The sequence below is a fragment of the Lissotriton vulgaris genome, chromosome 9, assembly GCF_964263255.1.
Source record: "Lissotriton vulgaris chromosome 9, aLisVul1.2, whole genome shotgun sequence".
NCBI lineage: Eukaryota > Metazoa > Chordata > Amphibia > Caudata > Salamandridae > Lissotriton > Lissotriton vulgaris.
In genome coordinates, this window is record NC_141697.1 from 436,109,428 (window position 1) to 436,133,321 (window position 23,894).

Consider the following 23,894-nt stretch of genomic DNA (forward strand, 5'->3'; position numbering starts at 1 on the left):
CGTTTTTATTTTCAGGAAAACAGCATGGAGTGATGAAAGCTAAGTCTATGCAATTTACAAGCCTGACGCGTTTCATGCTCCCCTGAGCATTTCTTCAGAGGCTTCTGTAAACTCTGTGTGGAGCTTTCAGAGTCTTTAAATGATTAGCACCTGCTCCAGTGGGCGTTGGCGCCCCCAGAGCCTGCTGGTGCTAGTAGTTCAATAAATCACGCTCCAGTGAGCAGCTCCCAGAGTGAAATAATACTTCAAAGTTAAACCCGAGTGGGTCTGGAAAATGTTCAATCTCCTCTGCGCTGCAAAAAACATCCTGAAAAACGACCTTGCCTGCCAATTCCTGCTGTATGCCATGTGACTGCAGCTTGGGCCACTTCCATGTGGTAGGGCTCTTCCCCGACCGGGACCGGCCGGTAAATAAATCCAACAAAAAGGTTGTCCCATTTAGAAGAGCCAGCATTCAGGTAGGTTTTGTAATTTCGTTTTTGTGTTTGGAATTTTGAGACTGCCTGTCCCGGTCATAGAAGAGCCCAGCCATAAAGGAATGGACCGAGCTGCAGTCAACCGACAAGCAGTGACAAGGGCAGAAAGGTCGGTGTGTGTAAGCTGCTAAATAGCACCGCCGAAGAAAGAGAACATTTTCCATACCCACTGGAGTTTTAATTTTCATGAACTTTGCACTGCATGAAAGCAGCTCACTCGAGTTCAACTCACGGCACCACGACTACCATCAGGCTGTGCGAGAGCCAACGCCCACTGAGGTAGGTAGTGATGACATAAAATGATGCCGTATGCAACATGCAGTGTTTGACAAAGCATCTGATGAAATGCTACGAGGGCAAGAAACGCGTCAGGCTGATTTGATTCATTGGACTATTATCCTTCTCTGCGCTGCTAAACTTGCACATTAAACAGAGTAAACCTAATCGTGTGGCTCTTCTAAATGGGAGAACTTGTGTTTGGAATTTTGAGACGGCCTGTCCCGGTCGTAGAAGAGCCCAGCCATAAAGGAATGGACCGAGCTGCAGTCAACCGACAAGCAGTGTCAAGGGCAGAAAGGTTGGTGTGTGTAAGCTGCTAAATAGCACCGCCGAAGAAAGAGAACATTTTCAATACCCACTGGGGTTTTAATTTTCATGAACTTTGCACTGCATGAAAGCAGCTCACTTGAGTTCAACTCACAGCACCACGACTACCATCAGGCTGTGCGAGAGCCAACGCCCACTGAGACAGGTAGTGATGACATAATGTGATGCCGTATGCAACATGCAGTGTTTAACAAAGCCTCTGATGAAATGCTACGAGGTCATGAAACGCGTCAGGCTGATTTGATTCATTGGACTATTTATCCTTCTCTGCGCTGCTAAACTTGCACATTAAACGGAGTAAACCTAATCTGCGTGTGACTCTTCTAAATGGGAGAACTTGTGTTTGGAATATATATATATATATTTTCCTGGAAGGAAGCCGTTTTTCGCGTGGTACAGTACAAAGGAGGAGGATGCCGGGAATCTAAACACTTTATCAAGAGTTATCCCTGATGGAACTTCTATCTTCCTGTCCATCCTCCTTTGAAAATTAATCTATATTACAACCTAAGAGGACTACTCATAGAAATCTTGGAACATTTTTTAGGACGAAACATATTATGACAACTTGTCTGCATATATAGACGCCTTTGTGGCTTCCCAATACTTCTTACCAAGAAATTGTTTGGAAACTCTCATCCGCAAAGGAATTTTCCATCGTTTACTACGACTGCATACATTCAAAAGATTTTGCCCTGAAGAAGTCCCTTGAGGACGAAACGCGTCGGCTGCGAGCACCCGTGTATTGACTGTACACCCTCTTTTTGGAATAAAAGAAAATCACAATTAAGAAAGACCTACGTCTGTGATTATTGATACTGTATTTTTGGAATTGTGTGGTGCACCTTTGCTTTTATGTACCAACAAAGTGCTAGCGTAGTCCAGTAGGAGTTAATATGTGAGGTAATTGCTATAGTTCATTTTCTCTAAGCGTGTTAATGCTTGCTGAAGCTGCCTTAACCGGATAAAAGGAGTACAGCACTGTCAAACTGGCATGGATACCAGAATTGAGCTCAGCATAACATATACAACCAAGCTGTTTTTTCTTTTCTTAAAAATCTGCTGGTAACCCAAAATCACCACAGCTTATATTGAACCAGTTTTTAGGTCAAGCTAGAATGTGCATGCGAAGCATGCGTCTAGCTCAGGGGTCTCCAACCCTTTCTGTAGTGAGAGCTAATTCTGCTCAAGGAAAGTCCTGCCGAGCTACTAGCATATTTTATAACTTTAATATGCTAATGTTATCTATTAACATTACACTGGGACCACCCTAATCACGATGATCAGTAGTAACCACCCAAACATTCTAGGTGAAGTTAGCAGCGGAATGCTAGGCAAGTAACATTCAAATCATCACTTGCTGTGTGCCACAAAGGTTATTACCACAGCAATAAGTCTCCCCAACTCAAATTGAATTATCATTCAGCTAACAACTTTAAATGTGTTTTAGAATTGCAATATTTTGTCTTCATTAGCATATTAGTTTTTGAAAATACACATATTTTTCTTTCAAAACCACTTCCCACTTTGAGCAATCAAAACTCAATTTTCCAGAAGAAAAACCTTTTCTGAAAAAGCATAATTTCTTTCTTTAAAAAATCTAATAAGTTTTCATTGTTATAAAATACACAATCCCTAAACATCAGCTTTTTATTTGCATTGAGTAGTAGTAGCACCATGTAAAATTGCCTCTCATGGACAAATTCTGCTTCAAATACACAAGTATTGGAATGATAGGCCATGCTTACTTAGCATAACACTAATAATGCCCACCATTAAACCAAGGCTACGGCTGTGCCACAGCTGGATGCCCAACATATATCAGTTATGGGCATTATTATGGGAGAAGCAGTTGCCACTCTGTCAGGAATGGCTAAAAGCAGGCCAGTCGTGCTCTTAATATGTCAATGATGGCAGCAAGTATGTAATTACTAGACTTGTATGCCCAAAATAGTCAAGGAGTAGCTTTAAGGAATTAACACTGTTTAATGGGGAAGGACACAATGTCACACACCCACACAAAAATGAATGTGATGCTTTAATTTTCTCTGCCCTGGATGCATACTCTCTTCTCCTCAGCTCTTTGGTTGATCATGGTACTAACTAACACATTTTCACTCTAGTCCTTGCAGTCACACACTTTGGTGGGTCAGCCCTGGGTACAGCTGCCACTATTCACACACTGTTCAAGCGATAGAGCAGGGCATATAACATGGCCAATCTCCTTCTTAAATATATTTAAAGTGGATAAAGATGGGTCATGGGGCAGACCCATAGGCCAATGCCGTAGCCTCCACATGCTTCAACACCCTCTGCATGCTCTGCAAGACCTTCAAATAGATCCCACCGAATACAGGAAGACCGTCATCCACGCACTCATCACCAGCAGGCTGGACTACGGGAACGCCCTCTAAGCCTGAATCAACAAATCTCTACTCCACAAACTCCAGACTGTCCAGAACGCCGCAGCCTGACTCGTTCTCAGCATCCCATGACAAGACCACATCACCCAGCACCTACGAGACCCCCACTGGCTCCCTGTCAAAAATGAGTGACCTTCAAGCTGTTCACACATACCTACAAAGCCCTCCACAACACCGGATTCCAATACCTCAGCAAAAAAATCGCCTTCTACGCCCCCAAGAGAAACCTCAGCTCCGCTGACCAGTCCTTGGCTGAAATCCTTCACTTCCACAGAGCCAGAACAGGAGGCAGACACTTCTCATACATCCTGGCCAAGACCTGGAACAAACTCCCTCTCAGCATCAGATGAAGCCCCAACCTGCAAGCATTCAGGAAGAGCCTCAAGACCTGGGTTTTCGAATGACCGGAGCTTCCCAAATCTATACCCCCAGCACCTTGAGACCCTCAAGGGTGAGTAGGGCGCTCTATAAATCCCTGATTGATTGATTGGCCAACACAGTGTGTGTTTGAGTTTTATCAAGAGGCCCTGCCATTGGTTTGGCTGTCTGTAACTCTTACGGATAATGAAACTAGAAGTGCTGCCTTCTTTAATCTACACAGAATCTCTGAGATCGGCTTTGTTTGGCTTCACCTCTAAGAGCTACTTTAAGGGTGCTGGCGAGCTACCAGTAGCTCCCGAGCTACTGGTTGGAGACCCCTGGTCTAGCTCGACAACTATTGTATTCAGTTTCCTTGGGAATCTGAGACAGCGTTCGGCCAAGCGCTTCTGCTGTCTCCGATTTGTCCTCATGAGTGCGCTTTTGCTGCTTGCTGTGTGTGCGCTGTTTCGCTTTCGCGTGCATCTTCTAGAAAGTGGCGTCATGCTAGGCAGACAGACACTCGCATACACACCCCCTCCCCCCCCACCAACCAGTCATCGGGCTCTTTTAACATATACACACACACACATACATGCACACGCACACACAGACACACACACGCGCGCGCACACATCCCCCTCACCAGGTTCTTCTTGAGTGTCCCTCTGCAGCCAGCGGGTCATTCTGGTTAACAGGCAGGGCCGCGGGGCTCTCCACGAGCCGCAAATCTTCCGGCGGGCACAGGAGCGCGGGGTAGGCTCCCGTCTGCTTCCTGTATTTGTCCGGCCCCGCCCCCGTCCCAACAAAGGTTGCCTGGCTTCCTGTTGAAGCCGGGCTGCGGCGGTGAGTTTGCTTGTTCACCATGTGAACTGTCCGCAGTAATAGGGCAAGGTGACAGACACCTGCACACCCCAATAAGGTAATATATTTGTAACTGCAGGTGACGCACGCTTTCTTTTTTAGTGTAGGTGCTGTGAAGTTTTTCCGATGATATAACCCGTTTCTATGTAATTTATTACTTTTAATTCATAATATTTTATGCACTTCCTAAGTTTGATTTCAAACAGTGAAAGGGGAGATTTGTATTACATGGTGTTCGCATGTCCTCTTGCGAAGATCTCCACCTTCCGGCACCCAGGTTAGAATGAATTGGCAGTCCCACACAGGCCCCATGCTGTGAGAGGAGCTCCCACTGATCCGCGATTGAGCGGCGGCCTGGCTGCTTCCACTGCACCGTGGTGATGCTAAAGTCAGTGGTCCACCCTGTCCGCATTCAACGCGAAGACTGGAAAGGCAGATCGCCGGATTCGCGGTCTCTACATGGTCCGAGGTCCAGGGACATACGGACTGGGTGTAGTAAACGCAGGATACACGCTGTTAGATGATTACCTCGCCTGCATTGAAGCACATATTTATTAATAGTGACGAGCGGATTATACCGATTATGTTCTGTTTACCTATTCGCTTCTAGATACGGCCACCAGTGTAATAACACGGATTTTTATAGATATTGTGACTGCGTCCCAATCAAAGCTACCGAAGATTCGTAGGAAGACTTGTTTCAACCATTGAACGTCCACGATACCCTTACCGGGTTGGAATTATCACCGGTCAAGCGGGATTACAATATTCGCCATCATTACAAGAAAGCCCTGAAGAGTCAGAGTAATCTGTACTCTGACGAAACACGTGTCGGCTGGCGAAAAGATTTTTGTGGGCAATAAAACAGCGGAATACTGCTCAAACAAAAGAAGCGGAAAATATTATTTTCTAGAACGGAACTTACTGGATGTCTGTTTAAAATACATTTTGTACCTAAATTGATTTTTGTGTGCATAGGAAATTGCGTTGTAAGTGGTCCACCCTGTGTTTGCGTCTCGCGTGACGTGTGCTGTCTTGAAGGAATGGCGGAGGGATTTGCGCCCATACCACCACCCTGTATGTCACCAGCCGTCAATGCACCGGACACGATTTTTAAAATACCAACAACAGAGGTATTTGTGCCTAGAGAGATTTTTGGGCCACAAGTCGGAAATATAATTGAGTGCGGTGTTGGGCGTATGCAGCTAGAAAGATTTTTGAGATCGTTCCATGCCGATTAAAATATTGGACGGAGATTGACCGAGCAGTCAAACTGACCGTCCCTTAAGATTGCAAAGCCAGGCGAGTGTCAGGTTCGTGGAATGCTGATGACTTCATAGATGAGAAATTATTTCATTTCTCATGGTAATTGCGGAGCTGCCAAGCGCTTAGACCTGGGAGAGCAGATTGCGCAATAAAGGTGAAGTCATACATGCCTCCCTCCGGGTAAGGGACATGGACACCCCTGCAGGCGTCGGTGCATACTTGCCTCATCGCCGCGGGCTCTCGGTGGGAACGCGGCCTCTCGTTTCTGCCTTCTCAGGCATCAGCAGTCCGCCTTTGCCATTACATACTTTATTTAACCTTCGCAGCGATGTTTTCTTAGCACAGCTGAGCAGTTCAACTAAACTGCTTTCCCATGACTATTTTCTGGTGTTATTTACTGTTTTAAAAAAATTACCTGCTAGAAGCATTTTGAGGTCGTGAACGAACATATTAATATAGAGCTGCTTTGTTAATTAGGGCATTATGGCACAGCACGGCAAGTTTTTTTTGGTCATCGAGTATTGTAACATGTTTTCTGAAGTGCGTCGAAAAAGTAATATTATGTGCACCCTAACATAGTGACCTGTTGAACTCACCTTGCTCTGTATGGTCGAGAGGGCGCTGCTATTTTCAGGACCTTCCTTGTCCAATGGCCGCCCTCCTCTGTCAGGAGTGTTGCCACGAGCTGCAGCTGATGACTCTTCCAGCAGACGGTAACACTGTGCTTCGATTGGCAGCTCACATGTAGCCATTTAGGGCCTAGGGTGCCGTGCTCTGCTCCCGCTTACTCACACTGACACACTCCAACACTCACTCTCTTACTAACTAACTCTCCCACTCACTCACTAACTGATTCTCCCACTCACTCACTGTCACTAACAGACTCTCACTGACCGACTCACCCACTCTCACTCACTGTCCAGACTCTCACTGACCGACTTAACCCACTCTCTCATTCACTGACTGACTCCCGCACTCACTGACTGACTCCCGCACTCTCTGACTGACTCCCGCACTCTCTGACTGACTCCCGCACTCTCTGACTGACTCCCGCACTCTCTGACTGACTCCCGCACTCTCTGACTGACTCCCGCACTCTCTGACTGACTCCCGCACTCTCTGACTGACTCCCGCACTCACTGACTGACTCCCCCACTCACTGACTGACTCCCCCACTCACTGACTGACTCCCCCACTCACTGACTGACTCCCCCACTCACTGACTGACTCCCCCACTCACTGACTGACTCCCCCACTCACTGACTGACTCCCCCACTCACTGACTGACTCTCCCACTCATTCTCACGCACTGACTCACTCACTCTCAACACATATTGCATTACAAATGCAATAGTTGTCACATTTGCAAAACTTTAAGCTATTGGCATTGTAAATGACAATTCTAGTAATGTATCTATTTTCAAAACCAACACATAAATTCAAAATTTGTCATTTACAATGCCAATAGCTCAAACTTTCCTAATACGAGACCTATTGCATTGCAAATGCTTGTTGCACTTGGGGCCCACTAGCACTCGTTTTTGGGGACCAGTAGTTTTTCTCAAAACAGACATTGCTCCAAAGCAAGAAAGAAAAACACACATGGGTGAATTTGGATGAAGAAAATGATGGAAAACTGTGACAGAGAAAGCAGAAATGGAAAAGTAACTGCAAGACTGAGCTAACGGTACAGGAAGTGTCAGCTGGTGGATTAAAAAGGCATGAGGTGGAACCAGAACTATGAAGCCTTGGTATTCAGCAGCTTGACCTTTGATAGCACTAGAGGGGTCTTCTGGGCAAAATTATGGGCCTTAGGTCTTACTCTTTTACAAATTAAACACTGAAAATACTATAGACCGACTTTCACCGGACAGCCACCTCTTCTAGTCCTTCTTTCCTGGAATAAAAAATATCTTGTACTCGTTTAATAAATTCTGCGTAGAAATGAAATTGCACACCTTTGTCGTTGACGAGTTTAAAATCTTTTAAATATTCACTTGCACACAGTCATAAATGGGTATCCCAGCACTCGCGTTCTTTGTGGTTGTTATTAGGTGTTCGCAATTAAATGGCAGCACCCCAATTGCAATGTGTACTTAGTTGTGCTTTTTCTTGGATTGCTGTAGTGGGAAAATCAAATAGGAAATTTGTGGCAAGGGGTACCTGGTGCTGCACGGTTGAAAGGGATTGGCTGTTCAGCTATTAGCTAGCACTAACTTTGCAAAGAAAGACCCTGACTCGAAGATGAGGCTTGTTCTTCTTTCAGACATGCACAAACGTAAACTGGATGTAAACGTTTCTTTAAATTATATTTTTCTGTAATATCCCTGTATGTAGAGAAGTTTGTGACTGCAGTGGTTCTTAAAACACAAATTTGGTCCAGGACTTGGAAAAAAAAAAAAGTTTTAAGTTTCATTGTGTATAACATTACTTTGTAAATTTGAGAGTGACCCCATTTATATCTTTTTCTGCGTTTATTATTTTGAAATTACATTAGTTTTCTAGCGATTTTAAAGAAGGTCCAAGTGTGTAACACGTGAAAATGTCACTTCTCTGTATACTTCCCATACTTGACATTTTCATGTTTGAGATGAAGATTGAAAATGACATTCATGTCATTCTGTGAGTGCTTAATCACGTCAACTGAATGTTTTTAAATAACAGATGTAAGAACGCCTAAAATTGTCATGTCTCCTTTCATACTAAACTTTTTTTGCAGTGTTTTCAGAATCTTTGGAATGTATAACATTTGTTGATTGCAGCTGTTATTGTTCTATTACAGGTAATCCTTATGTCGGCAACAATCAATTGCAAGGAGTTTGCCGATTACTTTGCAGTTCCAGTTCATAACAGATTGTTGCCAGCTTATGTGTACGAGGTTGAAGGCAAGCCACATGCAATCGAAGAGTATTATCTGGATGATTTGAAACATATTGATCGTGTTAAGGTAATTTTGGTCTCGCCAAACTGCTTTTGGCACACTTTCCGTAAGCATGAAGAATTTCGTAACAGAATATTTACAGCACATTGCTTGTGATTTTGAGGTGCAAAACGTGCTTGGAATTGTAAATGCAACCTGTTATTTTCAGGTTGTCTTGATAGAATTTTTTTATATTGTGTTCGATGTGGGATGGGTTGTACATTTGCCCGAACATTCTAATCCTTAACGTGATATGAAAAATGCAATTTTTGTGTATCACTCTCATCCGAGTACTGCAGTTTAAAACTTAGATTTGATATCCATCAATGGAGGCACGCAGTTCTTAATTTTAACGTGCGATTCACACAGTATGATAAAAACACACGCCGAAGAGTCCATGGGAGTGTAGGTTACTTGATCATGTCCAAGGCTAGAAAACTTTTTGACACAGATTGTGAACGAAGTAAAGCAGGCTATGGACTGTTTGGTGCCAGAGGACGCCAGAAACCTTAATATAGGGTGCACTGGTAAACCGCAGCGTTCTGGTGGGATCTGTAGTAAGCGTGGCTCGCTAGTAGTAGTGAGGCAATGTCCTCTTGTGTGCGGCTCAGTCTACTAAATTAGCAGCTTTTGCTTGGTTGAAACTCAAATCATGTATTTTAGGCGAAACGGTTTGTATTTTCAGAACTTCTAAGCTAATGTTTAGAGAAAAATGGTTGAAATATACAACATGTAAGTGAAACTCATAATTAAGTGATCTATCATGGGACATAGGGGAGGCTTATTACTAGTATTACCTTGGCTTCAGGGCCATTGCAGCTATAGTTCTTCTATATTAGTTTCACTGATAATAGCAACTCGTGATGGTTTTCACTGAACATAGGTAGCTCTTATTGCAGAGAAGATTGGAGACCCCTGCTCCAGATAGACTTAAAAGTGGGGTTTAGTTGATGTGCTCGGGATTCTTTGAGGTGTTTTTTGTTTCTTCTACTGTCATTCTCTGCTTTTAAGTTGTGTATTGGAAAAGCAAAATTAAATTAAGTATTGAATATTATAGTAAGTGCAACACACGGGAAGTATCACTTAACTCTCCGCTTTTGAGTTCCTATGTTAATAAAGTATGTCACTACTTCTTCGGGCCCCTGGGGATACATCGAAGTGTTTGAAAGGAATGCAAGAGACTAAAGTAAAAACTCTTAACCGGTTAGCTAACCCTATGTATATTGCCACGTAAACATGCAATTGTAAGCTTTACAAAATGATTTAATAAATCGATACTAGACTTACCAAACTTAACACAGTACTTAAATGCTAGGCTAGAAAATATGATGCTGTGCAGAATGAAAATTTTCCTAGCTAACGTAACGGAAAGTTTCAATCCTATTAAGGACTCAGTAATGAGGATTATGCCTTCTTTCTTCACTTTATCCCAACAGCAGCAATAAGGTAAACAAAACTACTTTTCCCATGAACCAAGGGGAAAAGGTAGTCAAGAAACAAATGTGACAACAACCAATCAGTATCAGAGTCCATGTCCAATTAGAGGCAGCCAGCCCAATATAGTCCTTCACCAGAGTCCTTCCTTCCTCTTTCTGAGCGCGACGACAGCTGATCCGCACTCTTCAGGCATCCTGTTTCTGTGCGTCAGAACCTGAAAACAACAGGGACGCATTACTCATGGAACAGGAGAGCGATCAATAGCACCAAGCAAGATACAGCATCTTAGCAACACATCAATTGTATCATTAACATTCAGTAACATATCACATATTAGCAATACATCAAGTGCATGAAAGCCTCTACTTACTTCCATACGGGGAGGGATCTCCTCTTTGAGAAACGGGCGGGATAATCCTTGCCTCAGAGTCCTTAATAGAATTGAAACTTTCCGTTACGTTAGCTAGGACATTTTTCATTCTATGTCGGGCCTAGAGGCGAGGATTATGCTTCTTCAAAGCTTGCCCACAACCAGTTGAGCCATATTCAGTACTGGTTTTAAAGTAGAACCTCTTAAAGGTAGAGTCCGAAGACCAATCTGCCGCATTCAGGATATCCTCCAGGCGCGCACCCAAGCCAAACGCTTTCGAGGCCATTGCTCCTCTAACGGAATTGGCACCAACCTGCCGCAAACTAATGCCAGCCTCCTGCATTACCCACCGGACCCACCTGGCGATCGTGGGTGAAGACTGCCTTAAAGGGTTTCCGTAGTGAAATCAACAATTGCCGTTCCCCGGGAGGGCGGAACTCTTCTGTCATCTCCTCATACGCCTTAAGGCATCTTACTACGCACTACTTTGGAGAGTCTGAAAATGCCAGGTAAGAAATACCCCTGGTATGGCATTTAGTGTGCTCGTGAAGAGTAAAGGTAACGTCCTCGGGAGAGATAAATCGGCCCGAAATGTCCAAAGCCCGGATATCAGAGAAACGTCTGCAGGAAACCAGACATAGGAGCTTAGCTAACTTTGCAGACAGCTCCTTCCTCGAGAGAAACCGGTTAGGTTGCCAAGACAGAAAAAGGTTAATGACCTGATTGACGTCCCAAAGAGCCGAGTAGCGAGGCTCCGGGGGCAATGACAGCCATATGCCTCGCAATAGCTTACAGACCAAGGGATGTTCCCCAACCAGGGTACCATTCACCGGGACATGACCGGACGAGATCGCCGACCTAAAGGTATTGATGGACCTGTAAGCTAGGCCGTCAGAGGCCAAATGTGCCAAAAAGTTCACCACCGCAACCACGTTGGTGACCAGGGGATTGTAACCCCGTCGCACACACCAACGGGACCATCTGCCCCATGCGGGCCGGTATCTCTTAACCGTGCTGTCCGCCCAGGCCTTGGCGATGAGGTCCTCAGCCGCTCTCGAAAGGCCCAGGGTTTCCCTTCTATCCTGGAAATCCGCCACGCCATTAGAACCAGCGACTCTGCTAACACCAGCGGGTGAGGATTCCCCTCGGGATCCGTGAAAAGAGCGGGAAACTGGGTGAGTAGGATTGGAAAATCCCAAGAAAGTTCCAGTAGAACTGGAAACCACACTTGCGACCTTCATAGTGGTGAAATCATCACCAAGTCTGCCTTCTGTCTTCGGACTTGAGCCGAGGAGCGCGTGATCATCGCGAAAGGGGGGGAACGCGTACCCCCTTTCCAAACTCCAATTCTGGAGAAAGGCATCCGTGGCCACCGCCAGAGGGTCCGGTCTCCAGCTGAAGAACCGGGGAACCTGGTGATCGAGACAGGACGCAAAGAGATCCGCCGAGAACGGACCCCAGTGGTCGTTCAGGGCTGCAAAGATGGCTCACTCCAGCCTCCACATGCTGGAATCCCAGAAATGTCACGACTCGAAGTCTGCTTCCACATTGCTCCAGCCCGGAAGATACTCAGCCGTGACCGATATCTGGCTGTCCAGGCAATACTGCAAGAAACTCGCCGCCAGATCTGAGAGGGCCTTGGACCTGGTGCCTCCCAGGTGATTCACATACCGGACTGCTGATATGTTGTCCATTTTCAGGAGGACACAAGACTGCACCGAGTCTCTCGTACAGCACCGCACTGCAAATGAGCCTGCCAAAAGCTCCAGACAGTTTGTGTAATTTTTGTTCTTCTGGAGACCACAAACCTCCTGTGGACAGATCGCCGCAGCGCGCACCCCAACCTAGCCTGCTGGCATCTGACTAGATTACTAGATCTGGAGCAGAACAGAAGATTGCTCGCCTGTTCCAGGCCTCCATATGATCTAACCACCATTGGATCTCAGCCTTCACCTCGGGTGTCAGGCCCACCTTGTGAGAATAAGGAAAACCCTTCCGGAGGAAGTAAACTTTTAGGCGCTGCAAGGCCCTGTAATGAAGAGGACCCGAGAAGATGGCCTGAATGGAGGTCGACAAGAGGCCCACTACCCGTGCTATTTGGCGGAGGGACACCTGCCGCTTGGTCAGCAACCCGCGCAACTTGTGACGGATTTTTGCAAATTATCCTTGCCGGAAGACTGAGAATGGAGGACGTCGAGTCGATGACGAACCCCAAGAATGTAAGGGACTGGGTCGGTTGCAAGAGAGACTTGTCTTTGTTGATCACAAACCCAAGATCTTGAAGAAGGGACACCGCCATTTGGAGCTGCGCCTCCAGGTGATGCGGACACAAAGCCATCAAAAAAAGATTGTCCAAATAAACGATCATCCTGACCCCACTGGCCATCAAGAACTCCACCGCCGGTTTGAGGTAAAACACCTTGGCGCCAGCGAGAGGCCGAACGGGAGGGAGGTGAACTCGTAGACGCGGCCACCCCAGAGTAACTGCATGAACTTCCTGTGGGGACAAAAAATGTGTATTACCAAATAAGCGTCCATTAGGTCCAAACGGACCATCCAATCGCCGGGACTAAGGACGTCCCGAAGGAGATGAAACCCCTCCATTTTGAAGTGGCGGTACACCAGCCACTCGTTGAACTCGCTTAAGGTTATGACTGGCCTCTTGCGGCCATCCGTCTTGTCCACTAAAAAGATGTTGCTTAAAAGCCCATCTGGGTGGCGGGCCGAAAGGGAGACGGCGCCCTTGTGAAGTAGAGAGGAAACCTCTTCGTCCACTCGGGCGGCATCCGAAGCGGAAAACTGGATGGGACGCAGAGGGGATGGTTGCCGGGGGGAACCCATGAATTCTATGTGAAACCCCTGCACCGTCTGGAGAACAGACGCATCGCGAGTGAGGGTCAGCCATGCTTGGTAACAATTTGCCAACCGCCCCCCAAGGTTTGACGAGGAAAAAAGGTGAACACTCACCAGAGTTCGTATTGGTGGAACCTCCAGGGTATCCTCTTCCTTTTCCTCTGCGTCCTCTCGTAGGGTAGAAGTTCCTGAAACGGGACTGGTCCTGCTGCTGACCAGAGCCTCTCTGGTTACCCTGTTGGTGACCGCGACTGGCCGAGCGGCCCCTGCCTTGGCCGGCCCCGTGAAAAACACGCGGGAACACTTTGCGAATCGTAGACTGTGCCCTGTCAAGGGCTGTGAAGGTGTTCACAAATTTTCCGAGCTCCTTTACGAAGGGTTCGCCAAATAGACCCCCCTGAGCTACGACCCCCGCCTCAGAGTCCGCTAGGTCGCCCAGCTTGGGGTCGAATTTGATGAGGAGCGACCTACGGCGTTCTGTAGAGAGAGCACAATTAGCATTGCCCAAGAAGACAATCACTCTTTGGGCCCAATTGGACAGCATCTCCGGAGAAATAGTGGATCTCGACGCCTTGGCCTCCTCGGCCATATCCAGAATTTTCGTAGGATGGCCAAGGACATCCAGCAGCTTGTCCTGGCAAGCCCTCCAGAACCTATCAATCCCCTTCTTCGGAACGCGAATGAACTTTTGTAGGAAGGTGTGCATTCTGAGATCACTCTCAGGCGTGAGAGCTACTTTACCTTCCCAAGGAGGGACGGGGGCATTCAGCCCGCAGGCAATTCCGAGCCTTCTTCTACAGCGGCCGGTGGATGTGCTCCGCCACATAAGTAGCCACCTTATCACCCGGGAACCACGCCGAAGAGCGAGGATGAATCTTGTCGTTCGGGTCCAACATATCCGAGATGGCAGGAGGGGGAACAGAGGAACCCTCCGGTTTGGAGGCACCTGGATCAGAGTCTGGAACACCCACGGCAGAAGCATCAGAGGCCTGAGGCAACGGGGGCAGCGGAAGTGGGGGCACTGCCGGCTGACCTGCTTGGCTATCCAAGAAAGCTTGGCGTAAACGCTCAAAACCGTCTATCAACTCCAGGGGTACAGGCCGCTTAGCCGGAGGGGGGCTCTCTTGGACGGTGACTGTGGCAGTGACAGGTGATGAGGGGGCCCCAATGTGCTGTTCTAGGCGCGAAAACGCATCAGAGATTTGACGCAACAGTCTATCCTCGAGAGGTGACATAGCTTGCCCCACCGCCTGATTGATAGAGGCCATTAGAGATAATGACCCTCAGAACCTGGGTAGATTGAGGCATCCACAGCATCATAAAATGCCCCCCCCCCCCCCCCCCCCCCCCCCCAAGGCATCTCTGCAAGGGGGTCCTCATCGGGGTAATAATCATAATACTCCATGATCCACTGAGTAACACTGGAGAGGGGCTTGAAAGCGGCAACAATAAAGGGCCTCTGCTGAGGGTCGTTGTATAGAACGTTCAGCTGGGTAAGCTGGACAGGCTTCTGGAGGAACGGCACTACAAAGGCCTCTGCTGGGGTCCTATGACATGGGAAGCTGGGTGTCAGCTAAATGCAAGGGCGGCCAAGGAAACCGCAATTGAGGGCAAACCCAAGCCCCAGGGAACACTTGCTGGCAGTCAATACAAACACACACCCCTGTGCAGGAGGGGCGTTCACCGGTCTGGGCCTAGTCCCCCTTGAAAACCTAGGACAGGCAGTACTAGACCTCCTCTGAGGCGTCCCGAGCACAATACTGACTCCACCACCGCTTAGTAATGCGATCTAGGTGGCGGAGCGTACACCAAGGCAATGCGGCAAAAACGGCAAACAACCGCCTCAGCTGCTACAAGACGTTGCTTTCTTAACAGAAATCTGGACCACCTCCACCCTCAACATCGCCACCGCCATCCGGACAGAAACAAGATCCAGAGGTAGGACTGCCTCAACCTCACAGGAGGAGGACTTGCCATTATAGATATGAGCACCCTCCAACTCATGACCTCCAGCTCGAGTAACAGCCCGCCCATCACTGAACACCACCATTTCCAGATCTAGACGACTCCCAGAACGATCCATAGAGGCACCCTCATCCACAAACCTCAAACTGAGTTTGCCACCACCATTGCTGACCTCATTGCACCCCACGCTATCGCCTCCATGGACTACATACTCACCTGAGACCTCAACTCCCACCTTAACAACCTCAGTGATCCCTACTCCGCCACCCTCCTGGACAACCTCGCCAACATCGGATTGCAACCACTAGTCACCACCCCTACCCATAAGGCAGGACACACCCTCGACCCCATTTTTGCAGGAGGTAACAACATCCACTTCAGCCACAACACGAACCCCCATGGACAGACCACCACTGCGTATACTTCCACGTTGACAAACCCTCAGCACCCAAACCTGCACCTCGCCCCCCACGCTGAAACTAGAGCAAAATAACCGTGGAGCAGCTCAACTCCACTCTCAACCGTGAGGCCCCTGCCTCCTCGACCGACGCCAACCTTGCAGCCAAAGAACTTCACAGATGGATCTCCAACTGCGCAGATGAGATCGCACCCCGAGGTAACCCCAACAGACAGTGCCCCAGGAAGGCTACCTGGTTCACTACTGACCTCCAAGAAAACAGACGTACCTGCAGACGTCTCGAGAAGAACTGAAGAAACCAACTACAAGAACACCATGACAGAAAACCACCAACACGTCAGATCCTCCAAAAAGGCCTTCATCCAAAACAAATTCCTCGCCAATGCCAGAAACTCCAAGCAACTCTTCAACGTCATCCAGGAATTCACCAAACTCTCCAGCGAAACCACAGACATCACCCCTACCAGGACCTCTGCAACAAGCTTGGCTCTTACTTCCATCTGAAGATCAAGGGCCTCTACAACTACTTCAACGACTAGACTCCTGACCCCAGAACTACGCCATTCTTTGGCAATGCCAGCCAGCCCACCATCTCCTCCTGGACCCCAGTCACCACTGAAGACTTCACATCGACCATAAAAGGCATCCACTCAAGAGTCCCTAAAAACCCCTGCCCCCACACATCTTTAACAGAGCTGCTGCCATCACTCCTGAACTACGGCGCACCATCAACACCACCTTCGAAACCAGCAGCTTTCCCGATGACTGGAAACACGCAGAAGTCAGACCTCTACTCAAGAAGCCCTCTGCAGATCCAACGGACCTCAAGAATTACTGACCCATCTCCGTCCTCCCCTTTGCGACCCAAGTTTCTGAGAAGACCTTCAACGTCCAACTAACGAAATTCATTGACAAAAACATCCCCTCCTCGACCCCACCCAATCCTGATTTTGCAGCAACCACAGCACTGAGACCGCTCTACTTGCCGCCACAGACGACATCCACACCCTCCACAACCAAGGACACACCGCAGCCCTGATCCTGCTCAACCTCTTTGCAACCTTCGACAATCTCCCACCGCACTCTTGCCGCCAGACTCCGCAAAGCCGGCATACCGGGATCCGCCCTAGACTGGCTCCGCTCCATTCACCGGCAAAACCCAGAGAATCTGACTCCCTCCCTTCCTCTCCGAGCACACGGAAATCAACTGCAGAGTACCCAAAGGATTGTCTCTCAACCCCACACTCTTCAACATTTATATGGCCCCCCTCACCCCTATCGTCAGACAACACGGACTCAGCATAGTATCCTATGCAGATGACACACAGCTCCTCCTCTCCCTCACCAAGGACCCCATCACTACCAGACTCAACTTCCAGGAAGGAATAAAAGACGTTGCATCCTGGATGAGCAGCAGCTGCCTGAAACTCAACTCGGAGAAAGCAGAAGCCCTCATCCTTGAACCCTCCCCCTCTGCATGGGACAACTGCTGGTAGCTCACCACCCTCGGCAGCCCCCCCCCCACAGACCACGCCTGAAACCTCAGCATCTTACTAGACTCCTCACTCTCGACCCGACAGATCAACGGCGTCCCCTCCACTTGGTTCAACACTACCCGCATCCTCCGAAAGACCTTCAAATGGAGTTTCCTGAATCGAGGAATACTGTCACCCACACACTCCTAACCAGCAGACTGGGCTATGGAAACGCCCTCTACACCGGAAACTACAAGTCTCTGCTCCGCAAACTCCCAAATGTACAGAACACCCCAACCAGATTCGTCCTGCACATCCCTTGACACAAGCACTTCACCCAGCACCTGCGTAACCTCCACTGGCTCCCAGTCGAGAAAAGAATAACTTTTCAGATACTCACCCACACCTACAAATGCCACCACAACACCAGACCCCAATACCTCAACAAAAGAATCTCCGATCCGCGGACCGCGCCGAACCCCCACGCATCCGCAGAGCAAGAATCAGTGAAAGAACCTTCTCCTTCATCGCAGCTAAGACCTGGAACGGGCTGCCGACCTACATCCTATGCGTTCCCACCCTATACATTTTCAAGAAGGCCTTCAAGACATGGCTCTTCGACTGACCGGAGCTGCCCCCCCCCCTTTCCCGAACGCCTTGAGACTCATGGGTGAGTAGCATGCTTATAATTACCCTGATTGATTGATTGATTGAGGTGCTCCTCACATCCACATGCTGTTATGAGTAAAAGATGCACCAAAATTTGGAATAGACGGTGATGAGTCTGCACTTTCCTTCATAGAAAAGTATGTGTCATGCGCTATATCAAAAGACCGTGGTAAAAAAGGTCAGAGACAACAAGTTATGTCTTTCAAACACATAGTTGTGGAAAGTACTGTCAAATACAGATGCAAAGGAAATTTTACACAAGATGTCGGTTAGGATTTCCACAAGCCGTTATTTCCCAAAGAAGAGTGAATAGCTTTTTAGCTGCTGTCTGACATCCACTGTCAGGAAAATTACCAAATTATACATACAACTTGAGAAGAACAAAGGGCGCCAAGTATATTAATCACTGTACCTCTGTGATTCTCAAAATGTGGCATGCTAATATGGATGTACAACTTGTTGCAGACATCTCCATCACGGGTGCTTGTTACGTCACTTCCTATATTACAAAATCGGAGAAGACTGAGATGAAAGATGGGATGAGATTTCAGCAGAAAAGACTCTAACCAAGAAATTGTACAGCTTCAGCTTGAAAATGCTTTCCCATAGAGAGATATGGTCCTATGAATGCAGTAATAGGTTAAGCTCAGTCAGTTTGTACTTAGCCAACGGGAATTGTTTGGGTAACCTTAGGCTTAGCAAGCATGTGAAATAGATTTTTGATTCCTAGCAGAATTCGATTCGGAAAGTAAATATATTGAGAAATCAAGTATATTCGACACCTACTATTGAAGGAGATCACATTTAGAAAATGCGCCTTTATGAAGTACTTCAACACTACAGCTACAGAAGCAATGCAATAGAAAACATAGAAGAGAGTAAATATACATTAGTTAGATGTGACAACTGTTTTGTGAGACACACAAAAGGAAATCTAATTAATCACAGTAAACTTTAGTTGCCAGACTCCAGTTAGAAGAGTTTTTTCTATTTGACACTTCTACAACTCTTCAAGCCTTGGTGTGCTGAATAACAATTACTTAGAGACTGACTGCTATGAAGATGCTTTTAATACTGTGAAAAGCTACATTCAGTGTTCAGTCTTTTCAAACTATTTGCAAATGTTAAATGATGAGAACGAAAAGGACGAAACAATTGCTACTGAGCTAGCTAAGAAGAGTTCATAAAGCAGCCAAAGTTCTGAACCACTGACTCCTCAAGGTCCTCTTGGACAACCAGTTATTGAAAACTAAGCTGTAATTGTTATGAATGAGGTGGACAGTGCAGTGCAACAAGCGAGACAAGAAAGAGTTGATTTAGAGCAGTTAGTTGGACAATTGAACAACGAACAGAAAGAAATTGATATGGAGTTAAAATAGAGCATGGATTCCTTCACTTGAAGAATGAATGGAAATGCTCATCATTTAAGCAAATACTATATGTTGGTGTACAAGTTGGCACTGCGAAAGGTTTTTTAGTTAAAGTACATACCGCTTTCCTGCAGAATCAAATTTGGTGTGCGCAGTAACAGCACCGACTGGATTAGCTGCACACTACATTAATGGAAATAATTTACATTGACTACTTATGCTACCTGTTGAACATGACTGGAAACTTGAATACTAGAAGTTTTAGGGTGGAGCTTGTCATGGATTCTCAAGAGTACTGACGAAACTTAAGCTTTTAATCCTCCAAGAGGTGAGAATGGTCTCAAACGTAATGTTTGTCTTCATACACTTGAGAATGCAACCGTTGTCAAAAATAGTGTATGATGTGCTGTTTGGTGGAAAGCATTTAATGGCCTTTGGTGACCTACCGCAATGTATGCCCGTCAAAGGACAGGCTGGTTTCATGACACTTCTCCAAGATGAAATTAGGAGATCTTTGGGAAGTATTGGCAATGTCAACATTTGGCTAAACTTCCAATTCAAGAAACTACTGAAGAATATGCATCAAGTATCAATATGGAAATATCCTGAAGGACAGAGTAGAGGGGAAATGTACCATAGAAAGTCAACTTTTCTACAAACTATCCTGCTTTGACAACATAGCAGCACAGTTAATGTTCAGTTTAATTGAAGAAGGGTTATCCATATTCTGTTTAATGCCTACATATCAAGAGTGCTCCAATTTTAATGAAAAATTACTAAATCTGGAGAGAGAAGATATTTAGCTATCAATAGAGTGTAACACCAGGCAGTGACAGTAGTGTTAAGTTGAAAACTACAGGTAAAATTAGATTCCTTGGAAAAATCTGTATTGAGGACTTGCGGATTTGAAGTGTTTACGCATATGCAAAAACTGTAGAGTAATTGTGCGGCATTATTTAAATGTTGATGAAGGATTAGTAAATGATGCTATGGGTAAAGTAATTGATTTCATTAATTTTCTTGTAACAGTACCCAATCTCTCTTGCGTATGATGTAACTATTCATAAATCTCAAGGTTTAATAGTAGATGCAGCTGTTATTAATATTGGTTGTACTGTATTTAAAGAAGGAATGTCATGTAGCATGTGCAAAGCTATCATCTTTCACGAAGGACTTGATATAACATCTGGACACTATGCTTTCTATTTAAAGAGAAAATCTGAATCGACGGAATGCAATCACCGCAACCTTAAATTCAAACAAAAGTTGCCTTTCATACTACCAAATTATTACCTTTTGTTTCTTCAACCAAAGTTCTAAGGAGGATTACTATTAAAGAAGTGGAATAAGGTATTTGTTTTATGCGGATCGTCCGTGTTTAAAACATCAATTAACCTACCAGGAGTGATGTCTTAAAAATGGGCTCATAAATTCAACTGTGCTTTATAAGAAGTATTGTACCACTTCTAATATTCCAAGAATTATTTTTAAGATCTGTTTAATTACATTATTTCAGTAACTAAAGGTAAAACTCCGATATTTGTAGTGAGTGCAATGCATAGTGTCATTTATAGTGACATACTATGCAGTGTTTTTTTCCCTACAGTCTATATGATTGTTTTCCGCACACTGTTCAAGAATGAATCTTATTGCAGTACATTGTTTATGGTGTACAAGTATAAAAGCTGAGAACAGCAAAAAAGAGAATAATTAAATGTTTAAGTCCTTTACAGTATTACAGCTCTGTAATGCTTTATAATTAACACTAGCAGCCCGTCCCGACGATGTCCGTTTATGAATTGCTGCCGGCCAGTAGTATATTGTTTTGTAGGATTTTGTTTTGATAGCATTTCTTATCTGTGACAGGCCTGTGAAACGCTCCATTTCACAGTGCCCTGCTGATGCACTTAAGAGTGCGCGTTCAGTAGTGTGTTAACTCGAGTTCCCCTACTTTATTTTTCCTTGCAATATTATATAGCGCAAACTCGACAACATGGCATGAGCACAATTTACATTACAGAAGAACACATTCATTTGTGGTAGGCACGGGAGACAGAGATTTGCCTGGAATCACAAGACGTTGAGTCGATGCCGAGATTCGAACGTTGCTCCCCAGCTCTAAAGTTCGCAATTCTAGAACTTGTGGCGGAAGGTGTGTCTAAAAGTGTATGTCGGTGCTGGCCATCAATAAGAGACCTGTGCATTTTTCAAATCAGTGGTGAAAAAAATATGAGTATGTTGCTGGAGATTTGGGCCGCCGTGCCACCAATGTACTTACCGGGAGAGGGCTAACACCCATTATTCCGCAACTTTCTTTCCGCATACCATCACTCCGCATACTTTCATTACGAAAGTACCATGACTCCGCAATGCCATTATAACGCATGGCATTACATTTGATATGCTTTTACCACGCATACGTTTACAACGAAATTCGTTGTAAATGCATGAATGGTAAAAGCATGTTTTTTTTAATGTTTGGATAAGGTAAGTATGGGTATAGGGGTATACTTTTTGGGGTACCGAGGTATATGTTTTGGGGTGTTTGGGTATTTTAAGGGTTCATATATAGTTTTGGGTTATGGGGTACAGGGGTAGTTATAGGGTTTAGGGATAGGTATGGGTTTTGGGCTACAGGGGTATATTTAGGGTTCAGGATTCAGGGCTATGTTTGGGTTTTGGTGTATAGGGTTCAGGGGTATTTTTAGCGTTCAGGGGTAGGTTTGGGTTTTGGGGTACAGGGGTATTTTTAGGGTTCAGGGCTAGGTTTGAGTTTTGGGGTACATGGGTATTTTTTAGGGTTCAGGGGTAGGTTTGGGTTTTGGGGTATTTTAGGGTTCAGGGGTAGGTTTTGGTTTTGGGGTACAGGGTTTTTATGGTTCAGGGCTAGGTTTGGGTGTATGGGGTATTTTTAGGGTTATGGGGTAGGTTTGGGGTTCAGGGGTAGGTTTGGGGTTCAGGGGTAGGTTTGGGGTTCAGGGGTAGGTTTGGGGTTCAGGGGTATTTTTAGGGTTCAGGGGTAGGTTTGGGGTACAGGGGTATTTTTAGGGTTCAGGGGTAGGTTTGGGGTACAGGGGTATTTTTAGGGTTCAGGGTTAGGTTTGGGTTTTGGGGTACAGGGGTATTTTTAGGGTTCAGGGGTAGGTTTGGGTTTTGGGGTTCAGGGTTATTTTAAGGATTCAGGGATAGGTTTGAGTTTTGGGGTATATGGGTATTTTTTAGGGTTCAGGGGTAGGTTTGGGTTTTGGGGTATTTTAGGGTTCAGGGGTAGGTTTTGGGGTACAGGGTTTTTTATGGTTCAGGGCTAGGTTTGGGTGTATGGGGTATTTTTAGGGTTCAGGGGTAGGTGTGGGGTTCAGGGGTATTTTTAGGGTTCAGGGGTAGGTTTGGGGTACAGGGGTATTTTTAGGGTTCAGGGGTAGGTTTTGGGGTACAGGGTTTTTTATGGTTCAGGGCTAGGTTTGGGTGTATGGGGTATTTTTAGGGTTCAGGGGTAGGTGTGGGGTTCAGGGGTATTTTTAGGGTTCAGGGGTAGGTTTGGGGTACAGGGGTATTTTTAGGGTTCTGGGGTAGGTTTGGGGTACAGGGGTATTTTTAGGGTTCAGGGGTAGGTTTGGGGTACAGGGTTATTTTGATGGTTCAGGGCTAGGTTTGGGGTTTGGGTTTTGGGGTACAGGGATATTAGGGTTCAGGGGTAGGTTTGGGTTTTGGGGTACAGGGTTATTTTGATGGTTCAGGGCTAGGTTTGGGTTTTGGGGTACAGGGATATTAGGGTTCAGGGGTAGGTTTGGGTTTTGGGGTACAGGGTTATTTTGATGGTTCAGGGCTAGGTTTGGGTTTTGGGGTACAGGGGTATTTTAAGGGTTCAGGGGTAGGTTTGGGTTTTGGGGTACAGGGGTATTTTAGGGTTCAGGGGTAGGTTTGGGTTTTAGGGTACAGGGGTATTTTTAGGGTTCAGGGCTAGGTTTGGGGGTACAGGGGTATTTTTAGGGTTCAGGGCTAGGTTTGGGTTTAGGGGTACAGGGGTATTTATAGGGTTCAGGGCTAGGTTTGGGTTTTGAGGTACAGGGGTATTTATTGGGTTTAGGGATAGGTTTGGGTTTTGGGGTACAGGGTATATTTATAGGGTTAAGATGGGTTGGTGTTTAAGGGTGTTGGGGTATTTTAGGGAGTAAGGGTGAGTTATGATTATGGGGTGCAGGGGTATTTAAAGGGAGCAGGGTGGACACCCGGAGCTGGAATGTACAGAACCTGGGAAGAAAAAACAATGAAATATTGGGCACAACGCTCGCTTTTTTTCCGTAATCCCTCGTCCCGCACACGCCCACAGCACATGATTTGAGACATGGCATGAAGGGCGGAACGTACCACACACCCCCAGCGTATGTCACGCCCACAGCACAACGCAGACACGCCCACAAGGGA

The 23,894-nt window shown here is 46.3% G+C and overlaps 1 protein-coding gene across 1 annotated transcript in view; it reads left to right on the top strand.

The window, feature by feature from the left end:
* TDRD9 (tudor domain containing 9) overlaps positions 1-23,894 on the top strand; it is a 2,495,642-nt gene that overhangs the window by 523,448 nt on the left and 1,948,300 nt on the right. The window contains exon 7 of the mRNA XM_086937885.1: positions 8,775-8,939. Within this exon, the coding sequence (XP_086794011.1) occupies positions 8,775-8,939 (165 nt within the window). The remainder of the gene's footprint in view (positions 1-8,774; positions 8,940-23,894) is intronic.